At 31.9% G+C, this 23,420-nt stretch overlaps 3 protein-coding genes across 3 annotated transcripts; all 3 read right to left on the bottom strand.

Moving 5' to 3' along the window:
* Positions 1-4,503: 4,503 nt before the first annotated feature.
* LOC145140572 (F-box protein At2g27310-like) lies at positions 4,504-5,541 on the bottom strand. The gene has a single exon (XM_079074017.1). It carries the CDS (start codon positions 5,539-5,541, stop codon positions 4,504-4,506), a length of 1,038 nt encoding a protein of 345 aa, XP_078930143.1.
* A 753-nt stretch (positions 5,542-6,294) lies between these two features.
* Positions 6,295-6,877, bottom strand: LOC145140571 (uncharacterized). The gene is made up of 2 exons (XM_079074016.1): positions 6,544-6,877; positions 6,295-6,479 (listed from the first exon to the last, which is right to left on the bottom strand). Exons 1-2 carry the CDS (start codon positions 6,875-6,877, stop codon positions 6,295-6,297), a joined length of 519 nt encoding a protein of 172 aa, XP_078930142.1.
* A 47-nt stretch (positions 6,878-6,924) lies between these two features.
* Positions 6,925-21,675, bottom strand: LOC145140570 (uncharacterized). The gene is made up of 25 exons (XM_079074015.1): positions 21,611-21,675; positions 19,047-19,197; positions 18,648-18,915; positions 18,453-18,543; positions 18,255-18,376; positions 17,689-17,765; positions 17,572-17,596; positions 17,204-17,288; positions 16,979-17,114; positions 16,690-16,898; positions 16,482-16,602; positions 16,197-16,385; positions 16,021-16,089; positions 15,692-15,936; positions 13,907-13,983; positions 11,570-11,797; positions 11,064-11,303; positions 10,837-10,917; positions 10,501-10,701; positions 9,950-10,388; positions 9,271-9,852; positions 8,912-9,228; positions 8,232-8,825; positions 7,605-8,138; positions 6,925-7,418 (listed from the first exon to the last, which is right to left on the bottom strand). The coding sequence occupies exons 1-25, from the start codon at positions 21,673-21,675 to the stop codon at positions 6,925-6,927; spliced, it is 5,640 nt and encodes a 1,879-aa protein (XP_078930141.1).
* Between the last annotated feature and the right edge of the window lie 1,745 nt (positions 21,676-23,420).

Raw genomic sequence — 23,420 nt, 5'->3', positions numbered from 1 at the left:
TTGACTTCCAGAATAACTAGGTTATTCAAACATCCACAATCAATCGTACTTTGGAAGTAGGTAATGAGGTAAGACTGTCATGAATCCGAATGTAGATTGTCTAAAATGTTTTAGACATAGCAAAAGTCTGCTACAGTGTTCATGAGTGCTCATGAAATAAGATTTGAGTATTGGATTAAACCCACGCTCACGTCAATCATTTCATGGATTTTATCACGGGTGATTGTGAGACGATAATATCTTCTATGCTTGAAACGGAGACATGTGAGTTGTAGTTTGCAAGTCGGTTGCACATTGACATATGTAAACGCACCAGTAACTTGGTGTTATAAAACATATTGTTGTGTGTGATTTGATGAGTAAGTACAAGCAAACATTTGAGTCGAAGTTTATCCGTTCCTTTTACTCAAAGTAGGATAAAAGTGATATCTGTGGGCCCCTCGATGATTTAGTGATGACACCCTAAGCGCTTGGCCAAGCCAAGACTGATTTGATTTGTTTAATTAGTCATTCGTCATAAATCGGAAATCGGGAAACAACACATAGACAAAGAGAATGATTATAATCCATGTCTTATGTCTATACGATATCTAGAATGGAGGAATATATGATCCCTTATCTAAAGGACACGTTGATGATAAGATCAGAGTTCGACAGCGGCTTTTGAAAGCTACGATTGCTAATCAGGTTCTGAAGTCGTACTTGAAAAATAGTTATTAGACTTATCCAAGTGGGAGACTGTTGGATTAGGTGTCTAAGCCCATAACTATTTTGGTATATACTTGACCCGATTATGAGCATAATCCTTTTGGGTTGCCTTCACTCATGCAACTTGATAGGATGACAAGACGAGATAGAGTAGAATTTATTATATGAATAATAAATTCGTACTCAAAATGGTTTTATTAATATATTACAAGATTAATATATTATTTGGAAATCATATTATTTAATTAGTATTGATCATAAATTAATTTGGAATTAATTTGGTGATCAAAAGAGACTGATTAACTAAAGGGGACTAATATTGTAATTATTTGATAGTTGCAATTGGGCTGATGGATTACCTTGGAATAAGGTTGAACGAATTCTATGGGAAGCCCATAAGGAATTCGTCCAAGGGCTATTCTAGAAGGGGTCCATGGGCTGCTTAAGGCCTAAGCAGACACATTAGGGTTTCCACCTAAAACCCTAACAGCCACAAGTATAAATAGACCCGATTATTAGGGATTTTCATCCAAGGCTTTAAGAAACCCTAGAGTGGTCGAAATCCTCCTCTCTCCTACATCATCCTTTGCATAGAGTGTTTGTGACTCCATTAGAGGTGTAACACTTGGGGCACTAGGCTTTCAGAAGTCAAAATCAAGAAGGATTAACTTGTTATTACTACATAACAAGAGAGGTAAGATCTAAACCCTAATCATATGTGATTTTCAGATTTGGTATGCTAGTTTTAGGGTTTATGCTTTAGTATTCAATGTTGTATGTTCAAATTAGAAAAACCTAGATCAAAGCAATTAGGGTTGCATGTACACCATAGGAATGATGTTATGCTCAAAACCCAACAATTTATCGATAGTATTTGTCAATGCAATTTCTATTTCTCTTTTAATAGACTATTACATTTGTACTGTTCAATAACTATAATCACTAAATTAAGTCGCGTACCTCGGCGTTTTCTACCGGCGGGGTGTGACAGGTGTACATCTGTAGTCTTGTAGTCATGAATTTCCATAGCAAAGATTTGTTGTGTAGTTATGGTTAGAACGTGTTGGGTACTCGTTTCAACACTGTATGACGGCGTTTCAACATTGTATGCATGTCATAGATTATGATTTCAAGGTTTCAGACTGTTGATTTCCGATCTTGCAAAGTCTACCATTGGACTTGGTTTGTGTTTTCCATATTGGGAGTTTTTCTTACTTTGTGTGGGTTCATTGGAGTTGATCAGACTGTAGGTGGTGAGGAAGGTTATGTTCGCACTTCAATAGTTTTAGGTGTCTGTAATCATTTTGGTGGTGCTGCCTAAGTTCCGACATGTCTTGTGAACCCTTTTATGTATTCACCAGTTTAGTGAGTGGGTTGGTAAAGTCGCGAAAGATGCGAGTAAGGTTGGAATTCTTCATATTTTGCCCGGACGGATTTCTTGGACGAAATCTAATTCTAGTGGGGAAGAATTATATTATCTGAGTACTGATTATGTCTTTCTACTCTTTAATTGAGGGTTTTATAGTCCATAAGGAAGTAGACGGATGGGGTGAAGTAGGAAGCAATTTATCGCATTTGCTAAAAAATCTGAAAATTTGGAAATAATCGTAAAAGCGCAGAGCACCTCTTAAACAACACGGCGTGCTTCCGGCTAAGTGGGTTGATCATCTTATTAGGATTTTGGGAGTATTTTAGGGCCATTAACCCCTAGGGTTCGACCAATCTCAACTTCCATGACCCTTTGGGTGATTTTCCAGAAACCATAACTCTCTTTATTTCTCTCTCTCTCTCTCTCTCTCTCTCTCTCTCTCTCTCCCCCCCCCTCTCTCTCTAGATCTCATTATTGAGCTTGTGGTGTATTAGTGAGCTTATTTTACATTTTTAAGTGATGTATGAAGATCTTGAAGTTCTCATGGTGTCATTGAAGGAAGGATCAAGTATAGATTCATCAAAGTTACTTCATTTATGGAATATCGTGAGCAAAATACACACACATAAGCAGTTTTACGATTTGAGATTTCGTATTGATTTCCTTTATAACTCTGATTTTGGATTGTGGTTTATGAACAAATTGTTTTGACTTGATTATAACTTTATGAAAAAAGATGTTTATTCTAAATTAAAAATGAAAAAATTATTCTGAAAATTGAGACTATACATGACATACACACACCTATTAATAAGAAAAATAAACTTAAGGTATGTGTTATCCAATCAAATAAGGACACTTAGGACTAGACCACATGGCAGTCTAACAAACAACTCATTAAGTTAGGAGCGTAATAATAGTCTTAAGCATCATTCTAGAAAGATAATATCTTAAACAGAAAATATCAATTACAAAAAATACAAAATACATAACTAATTAATCTTCAGAAGCTTCAGACTTGTTGCAACAAATACAAAAATCTACAAAATAAATATGGCTACACGGTTTATTTCATAGTGTCAGGTTGAAGATGGAGAAACCAACTTTGTATCGTGGCAGTCATAATGCATTGAGTCTGGCAAATAATCCGGTATAGAGAAATGAAACATATTAATATGAAGCTGAATTCCATTCATGGTGTTCTTGAAGAAGATATTTTCTCTATTGAGAATATAATAATTGAAGAGAACCCGGAAAATATGTTAACAAAGATGCTACCAATGGTGAAATTCATATTTCCTAGCTCGATGTGGTGAATATCCGCAGAAATAACTCTTCAAAGGAAAACTAGCAAGAAGGAGATGACTATTGAGAATCCTTGATCGTTGAAGATAATTCATGTCACATTGAAGATTAAGATTGTTAAAATGTGACTTGGAATTTGGTGACCTAAATAAATAAATTGACCCGGAATGAACTGAACAAACCCGAACGACGAGTTTGAAGTAGGGTGAGGGATGTTAGGCCTAAAGTTGTAGACCATAAACACTTATCCCACGTGGGGTTGCAGGGCATGTAAGCCGCTATGATATGGACGTTTTTAGTTATTACATATTTACTTTCATATGATCTCGGTCCAACAGTTGCTAGGGTTTACGGATATAAGTATTGGTAGCTACATATTCCAATATAATCATTTTGAAAACAATCGAGAGTAATAAAAAAGTTCTTCGGTACCTGCATGTGGAGGCATGTCACATCCACGAAACCATAATTATATGTTAATTATCTTAGTCGTTTCTTTATTGTTTTTCCCGATCACTTGCGTAACACAAAGAAAACAACCAAATAGACCAATTTAGTAATTTTCTTTGAAAATTATATCTGGCACATCATCCTCGGACATGTACATTCATGTGTCAACTCTTTGTTAAGTGCATGGTAAATCACTGTGTGAAATGTAAAAGTATCTATAAATATTATTATTTTATATACAAACAAATTCATTAATACCATGGTAAGATTTGACACTTAATAGACCAGCTGTTGCTAATTAGATTAGCAACTAGTATTTATAACATAAAAACCGTTCATTTACAAATAATTAATCAACAATGGTAATCATTTATCTGACCTCAACACATGCCATTTGATTTCAAAGTGTTTTGCAACAAACTAATATATAATTCATCGTTAAGTCCGATTTTGTTCCACATCACAGGTCAAGTAGGAAGGAAAGGTAAATAAAATATTTGTCGAGTGATTCTATTGAAAGCACAGAAGCGACATACACGCTAAAACTTAAAAAAAAAGAAACATAAACGAAGGCGAGAGGTAAAAAGAACTTGAGAAATCAATTTTGACATTTAAACAAATAACAAATTCAAATGTTTTAAGACGAATAACGATGCATTGTATTTGAACTTTCAAGTTTCAACAAATGAAACAATCTTTGTAAAGAGACAACGGCATAGAGTACCGATATTACTCTGCAATTCCTGTACATTACTTTGTATTTTACTTGGCATGTCGGAATGAGAGTTGATGGAGATCCTCTTGAACACTTGGTAACGACGTCGGCTCTCCTCAGCATCAACCATTTTCCTCCTCACATTATTTTCTTCCGAAAGTGCTCCTTGTATACTTACCAAAAAGTCCCTACCCTTTAAGCGGCAAAAATCCAAGTCCATTAGCTCTAGCATCACCTCTTTCACATGCAGTCCCACGCCTCCGGCAGCCACAGCGAGTACCACCTGTATTCTACATTGTACCATCTTATTTGGATCACACCCCGGTAAAACAATGGCGTATACGAGATATGTCTGGTTAGTCATCCAGCCTTGCCTTACACCAATCGGTTTGATACTCGATATGTTTCCTGCCCGTTTTTGGGTTGGGTCGATTATGATCCAGTTTAAACTCAGGGATTCTTCCAGGTGTGAAACTGTTGCTTCATCTGCACCTGCAAACTCGTCAACATTCAGGTTGATGGATCGCAAGATTCCAGGTGCATGTTTGGATTCAAGGTCATGGTTTAGTTTAATCCGCAATGGAGACGATAAAAACTCATCTGTTGTCTCTGTAAATTCAGCTATGGAGTAAATAATGTCATTTTGGTAACGAATGTCGACGGCTGATATGAGTTGGGATGGCGAACGATGAGATGAACAGTTAAGATCATGAAGATGGTTCTGGTGGTTGACGTCGGTGACTAGGGCCGGGAAGGAGTCTTGGAAAAAAGAGCGGTGACCGGCGGAGAAAGTGGAGATGATATCATGGAGACGTGGGTCGGCAATTGAGGGCCAGGTGGATTTGCAAATATGAGACCAGAGATTTTCATCGGTGCAGAGGTGTTGTAAGTATGATGATGCGGCTGCGGTGGAGAAGAGAGATAGACCGTCGAGACGTGGTAAAATGTGGGTCTGAATGATGGAGGGGTGGACATCGGAAAATGTTGTTGCCATGCTAAACAGAAGTGATAATTTTGGGTTTTGTTTTCGGTATGGATAAGAACCGCTGTAAATTTAGGGTGTATTTGAAACCAGCGGAAAGCGGCCAAGTCTACGTTTAATATTCTTAGTTGATTTTTTGACGAAAACAGTATATGTGAGTTCATGGTGCAAGCTTCTAGATGACATGATTTACGTGGCAAGACGAGAAGCTGGCTGCTTCTCCTACAGTTATTTTAAATGAAATAAACGTGTCAGGTTATATTTGGATACTAGATTCATTGTCATGGTGTTTATCTCGGTATATGGCGGTCACTTTTGTGGTTGTTTCTGATTATAAAATATAATAATATATTTGTTATCGTAAGCAATATAACTAAGTAATATACAATGTGGGGGCGAATCCAAGGTAGAACTCAAACCCACTTTTAATACTTACTTCCCAGTTAGGTTCAAATATATTATCAAACCCACTTTTGTTTTTTTCTGATGTGTCCGAGAAAAAGAAGATATGTAGGCCATGTGAAATGTGTAATTGCATTTGATTTTGGAATAATCGCATATGGGGTGATTTTATTTTTAGAAGTGTCAAGTGGCGTTAAAATGGGGTGACTCTTCGGTTAGCTCCGGTTAAAAATTAGACGTGGGTGTGTAATCGCAACTTTTGATCTTTTGGTTTTGGTTGGCATTTGTGTCTGTTCAGATGTCGTCCAATTAAGTGTGCTTCCAAGCTACATTGTAACAAGTTGGGGTTTTACCCCTTCCTTATTACCTTGATATATAATCCATATGATTGCTCTTTCTTGAAAATAATTTTAACAAACGCTCATTAATCTCTTGAACGACTTCATTCTTCGGTGCAATGATTGCTCTTTCTTGAAAATAAACCGGATTCTTTGCATTTTCAACAATAGAAGGATAGACAAATCCAATTAATGAACCAATAGGATCAACTGAATCAACAATGAGAAGATCAGTGGGAATATCAATAATTGGGAATATCAATAATTGCATCACCATCATTCAAACCACCAACTTTTCCTTCTCCTATATCCAAAATCCATTTTGCACAAGTCGCCGTTTCTTGAATATCAGATGCGAGAACACTTAACCTCATGTTTTTTGTTAATGTTAAGACTTTGCAACTTGACCAAATATAAGAGGAACTTAAAGAAGCATTCACAATGTCTTGCCTGCTTCCATTAGAAACAACCGGTAGAATTTGTCTAAAATCGCCTCCAAAGACAATTGTTTTTCCTCCAAATGGCAATTTTGAGTTTCCACGAAAATCACAACTCAATATATCTTTCAAAGAACGATCCAAGGCTTCAAATGCATGCTTATGAATCATAGGTGCCTCGTCCCATATAATCAATGATGTTTTTTTTAACAATTCGGCTACATCACTATCCGGTGCAAAAGAACAAAAGGAATCCTCAGTAAGAAAGGAATTATAAAACGTGAGTGTGCTGTTCTACCTCCGGTTAGTAACAATGAAGCAATACCACTTGAAGCAACATTTAGAACGATATCACCTTTAGATCTTATAGATGCAGATAAAGTCTTCCAAAGATAAGTTTTACCGGTACCTCCATAGCCATAAACAAAAAACACACCTCCTTTTTTCTGTTTAACAGCTGTCATGATTTCATAAAAAATTGATCGTTGTTCAATTGTTAATGAATCAAGTAGTTGATGAGATTCTTTTTGTAGATTGTTCATATCAAAATCTAACTCCTCAGTAATCAAACGGTTGTTTGAAGAAGATACCGAATCATGATCAGGGTAAGGCTTCCCAACAAAATCTTTAAGGCTTGAACTGTTTTGGAGTAGAATTTTTTCAATCTCATATAGCGTCAAGTTTTTAACCTGATCGTCATTAAGGGATAAACCTATACAATTGCAGAGTTAATTATTAAAAGATAAATATAGACAATTATCACGTAATAAAAATAATGTGTAAAAAAACTTTTAAATATTTATAAAAAAACATCAAAATTTCAAATAATAATATATTTAGCATTTAAAAAATATATAATTAATGTATAAAATGTAAGGAATGACAAAAATAATAATACCTGGAGACTTTAATCTTATTCGTTGATTGTAGAGAATTCCATCGGATAAGTATTGCCAAGTATTTTCCCAAACATAACACGGTTTAGACAAACTATTAGACTTTAGCATAGTTGCAAATAGAAACCGTAAATAATAACCAGATCCTGAATGACTTGCTTCGTCGATGACATCAATATATTCTCTATCATCTTCTAAACGTCCAAGAGCATAACATGCATCTCTAAAAGTAGGGCATATTTGTCCATTAACCGTACGAATATCTGCAAACGATTTCGGACCTTTGACTTTATTTAAAAGAATTCTCAAAAAATATGCTTCACCGAGATTAGGTGAAACTGTGTGAATCCTCCCAATAGAAAACCCTTTTTTTCTTGGCTCCCAACAACGATCTTCTTGTTTCCATACAAATTTTGTAGGAAACTCAACATAAGAAAGTTTTCGTGCATCCTCATTATGTTCATTACAACTCATCCAAGATAGGAACATCGAATAAGAAACAAATTGTTTGTTGAGGACATCTTCAATATCATCATCTTCTCCGTATACAACATTTTATTTTCTAGGAAGATGGAACGGAAGCCTTACAACTGACGGATATCTGTAATGAACATCAAATCCATATATACGCCACGAAGCTTCACATGCAGACAAATACCTACAATCATAGTAGTCCTTTATTTCATCAACTGGAGCATCATCATTATCACCTCCGTTGTTGTTTTGTGAAACTTCAACAGTAGCCCGATCAGGACCCTTGTTAATATATTTAAACAAATATTTGATGGAAGCCGCTTGATTGCACCACTCAACATTAACGTGAGCCTGATATCGTTTCAAAAGGGTTTTGTGATATAGAACAACACTTCTGTTGTCTAACTTAACACCCGACTTTTCTATAAAAGATCCATCATTACGTCTCCTATATATAGGATAACCATTTGAATCAACGGAAGTATTCTCCAAGAATGGCTTCGGGAAGTTTTTTGAACACTTGTTTTCACTCATGCATGGGCATTTAGGATTATCAGAACCACATGGACCATGCATCATGAACTCACTGACAAGTGAGTACAATTCTGGATCATCGTCTTTGTTTGGAATTTCAGCCGAAATAACTCGATCAATATGTTCAACAGTAGGAAGTTTGTAATCAGAGTGCATGAATAAACATATATGTGCGTGAGGCAGACCACGCTTTTGAAACTCCACCGTATAAACAACTGTAGATTTAAATAAATATAATATTATAAGATAATAAAAAACATAAAAAAACATTTTGATAACACTATATTGTAATATATGGTACCTGCTTGGACCGAACCTAATAACCTCTTCTTCTTTAAGTCTTTAATCAAAGAATCCAACGTAATTTTGAATAATCTAGACAAGATATCAGGCCTATCTTCGGGATTAAGTGTGGTGTCAGCAAGAAACCTTTTAATTTCAGGCCACTTTGGATTGCATGTTACGGTTATGAAAAAATCTGGGTATCCAAACCACTTACAAAGCGACATGGCATCTAAATAGTTTTGCATCATGTAGCGTGCACCACCCGTAAAAGAAGAAGGCAAGATAACACGTTTTCCAACGTTGGAAATATCAGTATTACCATGACTTTGTACGCTTTTTAAAGTTTCATAAGATTCGCATCTAAGAACTTTTTACTGGTTGCGTATGTAATATAGTCTCTCAGTTTCAATCATCGTATAAGCATCAACCAGAAACTGTTGAAAAAGCCTTCTTGAATTAAGAATTAATGAAAAAACATTAACTCTGTCTTGAATTCTATAAGCAAAGAATTCTCTCATTGTACAGAAACGACGTTTGGTATTAGTTGAATGATCAACATCTCTGTGAGGTATGTCAACTCTATATCCATCATCTCCATATGGAAAGAGTAGTGGGTACTGAAGACCAAGGTAAGCCGGATGTAATTCGTTTATACGTTGTAGACTTCCTGATTTAGTTGTTACGATGATATCTCTATTATCAATTGCATCACCAATGTCACCAACAATTAAAGCAGCAACCTCAGAAGTAGTAGGTAAGTTATATGTCCTTCCATCTTGTTTCCTTCTTCCTATAAGACGTAGCTTTAGATCTATATGAGGATTTTCATCAAAACAGTCTCTGGCCATTCTATAACACTTAACCAGCTCATTGATTGAATCCAACATGACCTTCAAAAAGCTAATGATTTCAATATCAAGAGAATGAGAAGTTGATGTGCACCCTTCGTTCTGTGTACTGTTAACAACAACGGTTATATGTAAAATTTAGCAAGTAATAATTATATCAAACTTATAAAAGCAATGGTTTATAAAAAAAATTAATAAAGTTATACCTGAAAGCATGTTGTCTATTTGTTATTTCATTTTCAGTATCATATATGTATAGTTGCGAAAACTTTGGTTTGGATCCATCTGTAGGTAGAAGACTTCCCATGCAATGGTAATTTTGACCGCTAAGTCTGAAAACGTATGGAGCATTGCCTCTATTAATGGAAGAATCAAATTTTCCACCCATTGAAGTAAAGGAAAACATCGAATTGAATCGACGAATATTCTTCATGAAATTTTTTCCTTTTGGATCAACATTACGAAAGAGATTTTGATAATTTGTTGGAGCTTCTTTTAATTCAGGAAGCTCAACTTTTCCGTTACCACAACACATGGAATAAGAAGTTTTCTTTCCAGAAGTATTGCCTTTAAGAGCTTCATATGTCCATAATTGTGCATGACCCATCGTACACACAAAAGTCTGGTCACCATGGTCCAAGTAATCTGTTCAATAAAAACAGTTGTAAAACTTTGAAATAATTTAATGTTGCAATGAGTAATAATTTAAATATACAAGGGGATTATAAAAAAAATTATTATTTTCCTTTTGTAATACCTGATATTAATTGTTGATGAATCTGTTGATCACGTAAATCTTCATCTGATGTTAGGTCCAAAATGGGTATATGAGATATATTTGGAATCTTTCTTTTTTTATTTAGTTTTCTGCATGATAAATTGCTGGAAGAAGATCGAGTGACTGAAGATGAATTCGTAGCTCTCATGTCACCAGACAATATAGAATATTGTGCATTTACTAACAATAAAAGTATGACAATTAGAATTAAATTTATAAAGTAAATAGATAAAAAATAAAAAAAATGAATACATATTATTTTATGTGTACCATATATAGTAACAAACATTAAGTTGAATATAAATGTATTTGTACCATTTGAAATGTTGGACAACGGAGTTCTTGTAGTAAAATTAGAAGCAGATTGAAAACATTCTTGATCACGACCAATATTACCTATCAATAAAAGATAAGTTGATATAAATATGTATTAAGTAGGGAACAATAAAGAAACAGGTATAATAACATAGTATCTTTTTACAAGATTAAGAATAAGTTTATATGGATAAAATTAATTAGGTAGGATGATATATATCATATACCGATTGGTACGGTGGACATGTGATTGGATCTTCTTGTATCCAAATAAAATATCCTTTCTTTTCGTTTATCTTTAGCCTTGTTCAACAATGGACTGCCGATATAAATATTCGAAATAGATTGAACCCGTGTTTGCTGATATCCACATGACAAAGTTGGGATGGCATTTTCATTGTTACCGACAATATTGACAAACTTGCTTGATGAAGGTGTTTGAATGTTGGTAGTTATATTAGAAAGCACTGTAAAAGAATATAAAATATGTAAGTTATAATGCAGATACAAATAATTGTAAGTTAACATATAATAAGAAAACAATAAAAAATAATTTTAGTGATATAATTAGAAATGATATATAAGGGATTTATAAAATAATAATGTTTAATTAATTGCAATGTAGCAAAGAGTGTAGGTAAAACATAATAATATTTAAGATTCAGAGGATTGTGTGAGATGAAAAATATTGTATAAAATAAAAAATTAGTCTATCCGATAGAAAACGATATACCATTAGGCGATGTGGACATCTGATTGGATCTTTTCTTATCCAAATATAATTTTCTATGTTTTCGGTTCTCTCTAGCAGCATCAGACAATGCATTTCTAATATTTAAAGTTGAAGTAGATTGGAAACTTGTATGTTGATAAGCGGATGATATATTTGGATTCAAATTTTCACTGTCATCGCGAATATGTATAGAATTGTTTGAAGATTGTAAATGTTGCCGAGAATAACCTACATTGAACATATAATAATAACAATGGTTAATTAGAAAATACTTTGATTATATGAGATAAAACATGAGAAGATATAAAACAATATTTGTTCAAGATAAGTTAAATATAAAACATTATTGAAAATGAAAGTAAATTGAGGTGTAGATAAAGAATTACCAAATGACAAGTTGGACATAACATTGGATCTTCGTTGATCCAAATATATTTTTCTAAATCTGCGCCTTTCTTTATGTTCGTTTGATTCCATATCGTGTTTGTAGCTTAGGAACAAAAAAAGTATGTAATGAAAAGTATATTGACCATAATTCCATTAAAATTTAAAATTGAAAATCATCAAAAACAGAGACATTAATACGATTAATATGTAGTAGTTAAAAATTGGTAATATTTAAGTATTGTATATTTTACATTAATAAAAATCAATACTTCCAACAAATAAGTGTATGTTAACATGACAACTAAAATAAGAATTTTATAAAAAAAAATTATTTCTAAAAGACACGTAACTTATAGATAACCATATATATTAATACTTGCATCAAAAAAATTTATATTCATATTGATATAACAAATAAAAGAATGATTTTATAAATAATCTACTATGAAAAGAGAAGGAAAACCCGTTTTTTAGATGAGGCCCTCAAATGTCTTCCCAGAATGTCGATTTTTGACCTAGTTTAATATACGATTCAGCACAAGAGGTTACGAGATTAATAAGACAAAGATACGGAAAGATTCATTGAAAATGACAAAAATACCCTTATGCAAACATTATTGTGTTTAATTTTTCTTATTACAAACAAGTTATAATTTGCATATTCTTAATGGACTTTATTCTATTGCAAATATGGAGTCAATATAAATCATCATAATTTTCAGAAGCATAACGATGGATCATAAAGATTACTACAAACCATGTTCATCAACAGATCCCACAACTGTAATGAAAACATACGAAGGTCAACAGGCTCACCATATTGTAGGGGAAAGAATTGTAATCATTGTTTCCGAGGAGAGATCTATTTACATTTGAAGTTTATATAAAATGGAATTTTCATTTTTTTTACAGAAAAACAGAAAACCAAATTCGGTTCTGCAGCAATGCCTATAAATACACTAACTGTAAATTGTAAATTTCCTTAAGAATGTAGTAAAAGATTAACAACCAAAAAAAGGAGGAGGTGAAAATGATGTTAGAAACTTATGTGTAAAATGGATATAAGGTCATTCCCCAACTATTTAAGATTGTTTTGTCTTCTTACCTGCTATGCAAATAGACATTTAGGTCAACTTTTCACCAAATGTGTAAAATAGCGAACTGATTTGTAAAAATGACGTTTTTACCCCTTGGTCATACAGAAATCACAAATAGTTGGGGACAGAAAAAAGTATTTGTATTTTTCACTTTAATTAATCTACATTAAAAAAAATGAAAATTCCATTTTATATAAACTTCAAATGTAAATAGATCTCTCCTCGGAAAAAAGTATTTGTATTTTCACTTTAATTAATCTACATTAAAACAAAAAAAACCCACAATAATAATAGTTATAACAGACCATTCCCATTCATTTTCCTGTTTCCATTTCATCACACCAAACAAATATAACCACTTTCAAATAAATAGGAAAACACAGAAAATAGCACAGTTGAAAAAAAACATGCATAACAGTTAACTTTTTTTTAATTATATTGCTGTAAACGGTTTCAAGTTTGAATCCCAATGTTGAAAGCAGGGACTTATGATGGAAAACAAGGGCTTAAAAAGACAATTTAGTTCATTCTGACTCTTCAGGTCAACAATACTCTACATGAAAAATACTTTTTCATCTTAGTTTCTTACAGTTTGAATGTTGCTCCAGAACTTATACTTATAAAGTTACAGACCATCTACCACATTTTGATATATGGAATGAAAAGTCAAAAGTCACAATCATATGTTATATCTTGCATCGATTTAGGAACATAAACAGTTAAGCAGGCACACACACGCATACACATTGAGAAGCAGAAACTGATGTTAAAAAACAACACACACATTAAAAAAACACAAGAAGAAACAAAAGATAAACAAACAAGTTGAAAGTAGTTTTTTTTATAAACTTACCGGAAGGATTGAACTCTGTGATTGTGATTGAAAGGACGATTTTCCACTGTGATGATGCAAAACTTTGGAACACGATGCTGTAAACTCAATATTTCAAGAAACAGTGATAACAAATGAATTAGAATTGAGTTATTCATAGTATGTAACTTATAAAAATGATTTTTGGAAAGGATATCAAACTTTGGTTTGAAATTATACAATATTCCAAAATATTAGCTGTCAATGAACATATCTTTGAAACGTTTCCCAAGTTAGCGTGATTTTGAAAGGGATTGACCAAATTTGTTCCTGATTATAAATGATCTATGTCATTTTAATAGTAATTCCTGCATATTAGGCACTATTTTCTTACATTCTAAAATCAATTTAAAAAAAAAACGTAAATAAGGATTTCATAAATTAAGCTATTATATAAAGATAGAAAAATTAAAATTCATGAAAACAAATATCTTCCTTTTTAAAATAACCGTATGTTGCACCATATCACAATTAAAATTTTTGGAAAATTTTACCATACGGCTATATTTTTGTTATTTATAAAATTATTATTTTATCACTTATAGTGCCCTTAGTGGTGACTATATTATTGTTATTTATAACATTATACAAAAGTTATACTTTTGCTATTTTAAGTTGTCAAACCGCGTAAAACACGAGTTGTAGCCTAGTATTTGATATAAATAACAAATATTGACTCTGCAAATTATTAGTTTTAGAATGTAGCATAAAATTACTTATACATCAAGTCAAGTTATGTATAAGAATCATAGACTGTGAAAGAAATTTGTGAAGATTTAAAAATATATCCAATAATAAGAGTTAAAAATTCTTTGTATTTGGTTGACCGGTTAAATTTTGTTGCAGGATGTGAAAGAGACTACACAGAAAAATACCTTGATTTACTGTAATATAAAAGACGATTATGAAGAAAATATGAATGTAATGTCCAAATATAAAGTGCAATATAATTATTGCATAAAGAATCAAATCCAAATTGCTTATAATAAAAGAATAAGTAAAACCTAACACGAATGAATATTCATAGTGCACCAAACACAAAATATTAAAATCCCAAACAAAATCACAGTAAAAGAAAGGAAATATTTAAAAAAAATGGCTCGGAAAATAGCATAGATTAGCAAAGAAAGATTGAAGTTTTTGTCTTCATAAATAGGATCACTTTTCAACTTTAGGAATCAACAATTTTGTGTTAAATAGCCAACAGATTTGTAAAAATGACGTTTTTGCCCCTTGCTCATACAGAAATCATAAAGAGTTGGGGACAGAAAAAAGTATTTGTATTTTTCACTTTAATCAATCAACATTAAAAAAAGCCAAAATAATAGTGATAATAGACCATTCCATTCCTTTTCCTGTTTCCATTCCATCACACCAAAAAAATATAACCACTTTTAAATAAATAGGAAAACACATATAACAGCACTGAAATTATCAAGATTTTAAGGAGGTATTCACTTTCTTACCTGCTATGCGTAATGAAACCAATGGAGTTATGAAGAATATTTATACAAAGAAAATATGAATGTAATGTCCAAATATAAAGTGCAATATAATTATTGCATAAAGAATCAAATCCAAATTGCTTATAATAAAAGAAAAAGTAAAACCCAACACGAATAAATATCCATAGTGTACCAAACACTAAATATTAAAATCCCAAAGAAAATCACAGTAAAAGTAAGGAAACATTAAAAAAAATGGTTCAGAAAATAGCATAGAGTAGCAAAGAAAGATTGAAGTTTTTGTCTTCATAAACATGATCACTTTTCAACTTTAGGAATCAACAATTTTGTTGTTCCACCAACTTTTTCATCTCCAATACGGGGTGCATTAGGTTTGGTTGCTGATTCATAAACGTCATCATCAAGATCGTAAACATCTACAAGTTTACGTTTGGCACTTGTAGGTGGTGAATTGAGATTGTTGGCTGTTCTTGATGATGGACTTGTACAAATGCCAGAGGGAATATTCGACATAGGAGTATTATCAGCAGTGTGGGAAGTAGCATCCTTAAATTAAAAAAGAAATAATGTTGATTTAGTAATATAAAGGATAACATGTATAAGAGTAAATGATGTTGTATTGTAGTTTACCTTACAACCAACTGTTTCTTGAGATGCAAATTCTGAGCCAATTATATTAACAGATTCAGTATCCATGTCCTATAAAATTATGGATAAAATAAAATAGTATGTTGGGTTAAGGAATCTAGAAAATAGTATTTTCAAAATATGTTTGTTTTAAATTAATTAAGTTGGTGTATTTTTACCTGTTCAATCCTACTCTTTTTCTCAATCTTCTCCAAAGCAGAAATAATGTCAACATTATTCGTTATTTTGGAAATGTTGTAAGAACGACCAAATCTTGAAAAATTAAATGTTTTGACAACAATCTTGAAAGCCAATTTTTTGTTGATCATGGCATTCAACTCAATAGGAAACTCACTTGTATTGCCGAACTACAAAAAAAATATTAATAGATAATAACAATTAAATTAATGTGTGAAAGTTAAGTTGTATTTAGCAAAATGGTATTGCGTATAAGAAAGATATACCCTTTCATATTTTGATAATAAATCAGCAGCAGATAATTTCAGAATATTTCTGACTTCACAATCAAAGATCGTAAGACTGACAACACCAACTAAACCTTGAACTCGAACTTTGATCATAAAACTAAAGAAACACATAAAAAATTAAAAATTGTAAATTAAATATACTAATAATGAAGAATAATATACTAAGTTAATATTTATTACACACCTTGGTTGAGCAGTAACAACTTTGTCCTTGCACTTTTCATTCGTACACACCATAATCTCTTTCTCTTGTAAATGATCTAAGTCACTGACTGTCTCATCTGAAACCTTAACTATTTCAACCTTTGACTTGCAATTTTTGCAAGCATTATAATACCAATTCCGTTTATCTTCAAACATCTTTATTGTGCCAAGAATTACTGCACAACCTCCCTATGATAGTAGGTGTATTTAGGTGTAGTAAAGATTAAAGTATTGAATTAACTAAATAAAAAACAGGATAATTCATATACCTCGTCTAATTCGTGAATAGCGGATATTTGGTGAAAAGAGTTTTTTTGAAGAAAGTCATCATGTAGTGAATACATGATGGATGATCCCGAGTTACGTGAAACCGAAGAAGTGAAAGAGCTTTTTTTTGCTTGTAAACTAATTAAGTTAATTAATGTTAGATAGTATAACTCTATATTATTAAAACATTAAAACGTAATGAGAATCATGTAGAAATTTCACATAACCTTTTTTTGAATGTGGTTATCTCCTCAATGTCATCTTCAATATAATGTTTTGTGGCCATGTAGGTGTTATTGACATAAGGACGATCTGAAAACGAAATTTAATAATTTTTCGCATGTTAACAAATTCATATCATAGATTTACATGTGGCAATTTAGTTCATTCGAACTCTCCAGGTCAACAAAAGTCTACATGAAAAATATTTTTTCATCTTAGTTTTTTACAGTTTGAATGTTGCTCCAAAACTTATACTTAGATAGTTACAGACCATCTACCACATTTTGATACATGGAATGAAAAGTCAAAAGTCACAATAATATGTTTTATCTTGCATTAATTTAGGAACATAAACAGTTAAACATGCACACACCTGCATACAAATTGAGAAGCAGAAACTGATGTTAAAAAACAACACACACATTAAAAAAAACACAAGAAGAAACAAAAGATAAACAAACAATTTGAAAGTAGTTTTTTATAAACTTACCGAAAGGATTGAACTTTGTGATTGTGATTGAGATGACGATTTTCCACTATGATGATGCAAAACTTTGGAACACGATGCTATAACTCAATATTTCAAGAGACGGTGATAACAGATGAATTAGAAGTGAGTTATACATAGTACGTAACTTATAAAAATGATTTTTGGAAAGGATATCAAAGTTTGATACATTCCTTGCAAAAGTTACGTGAGTGAAGCAATGTTTGTAAAGTTTCTTCAAATTAGAGTTATTTTTAAAGTGATTGACCAAATTTTGATTACGATACTTAAGAAGGTTTATTTGAATTTAATACCTTCCCTGCAAAAATTACGTGAGATTTTAAGGAGGTATTTACTTTCTTCAAATTAAGCGGATTTCATATACTGTATTCTTTTAACAGATTTTAATTTAAAAGACAAAAAATTAGAATTTGACAAGTGGAATTAAAGGTAATTTGAAAAATAGAAAAAATGCCATGTGGCATTGTGAATAAGGTGATGACATGTGGCAATGTTATTTTCTGTTATCAATATAAATATTACAAATGAATAATTTAATAAGTAAGTACCTCGGACAAGCTTCAACTTAGCACATTGAATAAGCAAAACAAAATGACCAGTATGCTTAGAGACATATGCATTAATTTCGTCAGCATACCTTCCCCATAGAGTAACAAAAACTTCGCGTCCTCTGTAAAAAATGATGAAAATTAGTAAAAAAATATATCATAAGAAGAATAATTATAGGTATAAAAAATGAAACCCACTCTAAATCTTCCATTTTGAAGGTGATTTTCTTTTCCTGTTTGTCCTTTGCAGGTTCCAATGGAAAACACCGGAAAACGTTTCCTATAACATCTATATTATACAAAAGGAAAAATGTAAGTATGTTTTTTTTGGTGTAAAAATGAAATTTAAATATTTTAATCCATTAGGAATGGGTTGAAAGGAAATGCACTGACCAAATGAAATTTTCGGGTTGATTGCATTATCATTAAGTTGTTGGAAGTCTGCAAAATCAAAAGAATTGTGTGGCCTGCAAAAATCTGTGCATTTAGTTACCTTCATGGTATACTGGAAATAGAGTTTGTGTGGACCATCAACAAACTTTATAACACCTTCATTTAACCCTAATGTGGGTTTATGAATGTAGAAATCACCATATTCTTCAAAAGATTTTCCTTGAAGCGATGCAAATGGTTTGTCCACATTACATTCAATTTTTGAGCCCTTAAGATAAAAAATCAAATATTAAGTAATAAGCATACAATAAATGTAATGATATATAAAATATGTAAGTTATAATACGCATACATATAATACATATAATCGTAAGTTAACATACGTAAGTTATAACATACCATTTCATCCATCAATATCATGCCAATCATACGAATTTGTTGATTCCATGAAGTTTGTTTCCACAGACAGATGACACGGACCTTAATGGTATAGTCGTCTAGTGAGAGAGCCAACTCACTTATCATGCTAATCTTCCTGTTTTCCATTAATCTGTGCAAGAATGTGGTAATGAACATAAGAAAACACAATTTCAATTGCATAAACGACATAACACATTTAGGTCAATTGTGTACCAAATGTGTAAAACTGTGAAATAAGGTAGAGAGAAATCATAACGACTAAAAATTTTTAATTTACAAATATATGCAGCAATGCCCAAAATACAAAATATGGAAATTGTAAATTTCCTTAATGAAATCACTGAAGTTATGAAGATTATTTATATGTTTTTTTTTGAATTGGAAGTAGATTGACGTATGAGAAGACACATTTAGGTAAATATGGATGAAATGTGTTAAATAGCCAACATATTTGTAAAAATGACGTTTTTGCCCCTTGCTCATACAGAAATCATAGAGAGTTGGGGACAGAAAAAAGTATTTGTATTTTTCACTTTAGTCAATCAACATTAAAAAAAAGCCACAATAATAGTGATAATAGACCATTCCATTCCTTTTCCTGTTTCCATTCCATCACACCAAAAAAATATAACCACTTTTAAATAAATAGGAAAACACATATAACAGCACTGAAGTTATCAAGATTTTAAGGAGGTATTCACTTTCTTACCTGCTATGCGTAATGAAACCAATGGAGTTATGAAGAATATTTATATGTTTTTTTTAATTGGAAGTAGATTGAATCTATGCAAATACACATTTAGGTCAATATGTAAGAAATGTGTAAACAACCAAGAAAACTGTAAAAATAACGTTTTTGCCCCTTGGTCATACAGAAATCATAAATAGTTGGGGACAGAAAAAAGTATTTGTATTTTTCAATTTAATAAATCTACATTAAAATAAAAAAAACCCACAATAATAGTTATAATAGACCATTCCATTCCTTTTCCTGTTTCCATTCCATCACACAAAAGAAGTATAACCACTTTCAAATAAATAGGAAAACACATAAAACAGCACAGTTGAAAAAAAATATGCATAACAGTTAATTTTTTTTAAATTATATTGCTGTAAACGGTTTCAAGTTTGAATCCCAATCTTGAAAGCAAGGACTTAGGATGGAAAACAGGGGCTTAAAAAAGACAATTTAGTTCATTTCTAACTCTCCAGGTCAACAAAAGTCTACATGAAAAATATTTTTTCATCTTAGTTTTTTACAGTTTGAATGTTGCTCCAGAACTTATACTTAGATAGTTACAGACCATCTACCACATTTTGATACATGGAATGAAAAGTCAAAAGTCACAATAATATGTTTTATCTTGCATTAATTTAGGAACATAAACAGTTAAACATGCACACACCCGCATACAAATTGAGAAGCAGAAACTGATGTTAAAAAACAACACACACATTAAAAAAAACACAAGAAGAAACAAAAGATAAACAAACAATTTAAAAGTAGTTTTTTATAAACTTACCGAAAGGATTGAACTCTGTGATTGTGATTGAGATGACGATTTTCCACTGTGATGATGCAAAACTTTGGAACACGATGCTATAACTTAATATTTCAAGAGACGGTGATAACAGATGAATTAGAAGTGAGTTATACATAGTACGTAACTTATAAAAATGATTTTTGGAAAGGATATCAAAGTTTGATACATTCCTTGCAAAAGTTACGTGAGTGAAGCAATGTTTGTAAAGTTTCTTCAAATTAGAGTTATTTTTAAAGTGATTGACCGAATTTTGATTACGATAATTAAGAAGGTTTATTTGAATTTCATACCTTCCCTGCAAAAATTACGTGAGATTTTAAGGAGGTATTTACTTTCTTTAAATTAAGCGGATTTCATATACTGTATTCTTTTAACAGATTTTAATTTAAAAGACAAAAAATTAGAATTTGACAAGTGGAATTAAAGGTAATTTGAAAAATAGAAAAAATGCCACGTGACATTGTGAATAAGGTGATGACATGTGGCAATGTTAAATGATGCATGTGGTTGATATTAGATATCATTTTTGGAACAGCTATAATATTTGAGATATATTCAGTTATTCACAATATCACTTGATTAATGAAGTAAGATTTATGTGAACAACTTGAAGTTCAACCGACGTTTTGTTTGTTTATGGAAGCTAACATTTTCACTAGTACAAAACGTATTTTTTTATGCGATGAGGTTTTTTTTTGGTGCGGTCGTAGCCTAAAACCGCACCATTAAAATACTTTCGCTCTAACAAATGCATTTTTTGATGCTATTTTCTTTAAAAGCACTAATAAATGCATTTTTTGATGTTGTTTTTCAAAATCGCATTAATAAATGTATTTTTTGATGCGGTTTTCTAAAACCGCACTAATAATAAATGTATTTTTTGATGCTGTTTTCTTAAAAAGCACAAATAAATGCATTTTTTTTATGCTACTTTTAAAAGTTGCACTAATAAACGTATTTTTTGATGCCGTTTTCCAAAACTACGGTAATAGCACTGACATTTTTTGGGTCCTCTCACCCGTGTCTGCATCATCGTCGATTCGGGCTGCCACAGCTTCCATCATCTCTGATTTCGGTCGACCCCACTCCTATCATTGCTGATTCACGACTTCAGGTCAGCAAGGTGATGAATCTGAATAATCTTTGAGGAGTTGACCTCCACTATAATCATCTTTGTCCATCGCGATCAACCCATCGTCAAGACTGCCATGTATGTTTCTGATATTCTGATTTATAATTTTGATTCATAAAATTACTTAATCTATATGTCTGATACTCTGATTTCTTAAGTTAGGTTGTGAAAAAAAGAAGGGGTTGGGCAAAGAAGCTTGTGACGTTCAAAGGAGAGCACATATCTATGCAGGGGAAGATATAAAGGTAGAAAAAAACCTAAAAAAAGAAACAATCTCATGTCTTTTATCTACAAAAATTGAATTAAGGCAAGTTTTTTCCTTTGTATTGATAATATTTCTAACCTGTGTAATTTACCTTTTGATTAAATGGATTGTATGCCTTTTGATAAAATTACTTTGTAAGTTAGCTTCTAAATTCCTACCGAAGCGAGGTAACAGAGTCAAAGGTGGGCATCATCTCCAAAAGTCTGCAAGATACCGAAGAAGAGCCATATGAAGATGACGATAACGAAACTGAACACGTCTATATCAAAAAAAAACTTGAATATGCTTATGTAGTTACCTTCCTAAACAACTTACATACCTGAAGTTATTATATCAAATTGTAAATAGATACAAGGATGAAAATGTTAGAAAAGAATGTGATTTTTTATAAAGATAATTTGAATCTCTTGTATGGTTTGTGCCTTTACATCTATTATGATTTTTTGTTGTTTTGTTTCTGTATTGTAAATCAAGCGGTTTATCTTTGTAATGGTGATGCTCTTGAGGTTTTTTTATTTTATTTAATGGAGCGGTTCTAGCTTTTAATAGTGTGGTTGTACTCCCTTTTTAATGGAAAAAGCATTTGTTTTTTGGTGCGGTTGTTCTATCTTTTGAGGCAGTTTTATAACCGCATCAATAAATAAGACTATTTTTTAAGGCGATATTTTTTGAGGCGGTTCAATAACCGCATCTATTAATCATTTTAACCGCATCAAAAAAATCTTTCTGTACTAGTGTTTAACTGTAGTCGTTTAAAATACACAACATGATTTTAATGGACGGGAATGTATATAGTTAACATATCAAAACTAAGTTTTTCACGCTTTTATTTGCATTAATATAGTTTTTTATCCTTCGTTTGGTTGTATGCCAATGTTGGGGAAACTGTATCTCTTTTACTATAAAAAGAATCTAATTGGGAAGTTTGAGGAGTGTTGAAGGAGGAGGACATGTATATTTTTTCGAATATCTTTTTTTGGCAATGGCAAGGTAAGACTTGTATATGTAAGTTGAAATGGTTTGACTGAAAGAATTAAATTTGAACTTTGAACTTTGTATATGTTGGCCATGATATGTGTGTTCATTGTTGTAACATGACGTCTTGTGGTGACGAACTAATTTTTTGGTACAAGAGTTACTGTTAACTCAACGACACAACCGGCCGAGCGCGGAATCGCTAGGTGGTGTGAGGATGTCATGGATCACAATTATTGAATACATAGAAGAAATACAACAAATAACATAAAAGTGGAAAATCTTATTATTGAAAATGAATTACATAAGCGCTTGTCTAGAGTTACGACAGTTAATATTATATAAGCATGCCTCTAAGAGTAGACTAATCTATAGAAACTTCATTGCTAATCTAAGATGATTATGACTCCAAGACATATTCCATAGGCATAAGCTTC

Source organism: Lactuca virosa, chromosome 9, assembly GCF_052849685.1.
Source record: "Lactuca virosa cultivar CGN04683 chromosome 9, Lactuca_virosa_CGN04683_v6, whole genome shotgun sequence".
Lineage (NCBI taxonomy): Eukaryota > Viridiplantae > Streptophyta > Magnoliopsida > Asterales > Asteraceae > Lactuca > Lactuca virosa.
This window is presented reverse-complemented; position numbering and strand designations above follow the sequence as displayed.

What these genes read in the sequence shown, in the direction of transcription:
- LOC145140572 (XM_079074017.1), bottom strand. Translation starts at nt 5,541, where the DNA reads ATGGCAACAACATTTTCCGATGTCCACCCCTCCATCATTCAGACCCAC.
- LOC145140571 (XM_079074016.1), bottom strand. Translation starts at nt 6,877, where the DNA reads ATGATTCATAAGCATGCATTTGAAGCCTTGGATCGTTCTTTGAAAGAT. An exon ending in AGTTGGTGGTTTGAATGATG is followed by an intron (nt 6,480 to 6,543) that starts GTGATGCAATTA and finishes TTGTTGATTCAG; the next exon opens with TTGATCCTATTGGTTCATTA.
- LOC145140570 (XM_079074015.1), bottom strand. Translation starts at nt 21,675, where the DNA reads ATGATGGAAGCTGTGGCAGCCCGAATCGACGATGATGCAGACACGGGT. An exon ending in GTTGTTACTGCTCAACCAAG is followed by an intron (nt 16,603 to 16,689) that starts GTGTGTAATAAA and finishes GTGTTTCTTTAG; the next exon opens with TTTTATGATCAAAGTTCGAG. An exon ending in GATGTCCACATCGCCTAATG is followed by an intron (nt 11,304 to 11,569) that starts GTATATCGTTTT and finishes ATTCTTTTACAG; the next exon opens with TGCTTTCTAATATAACTACC.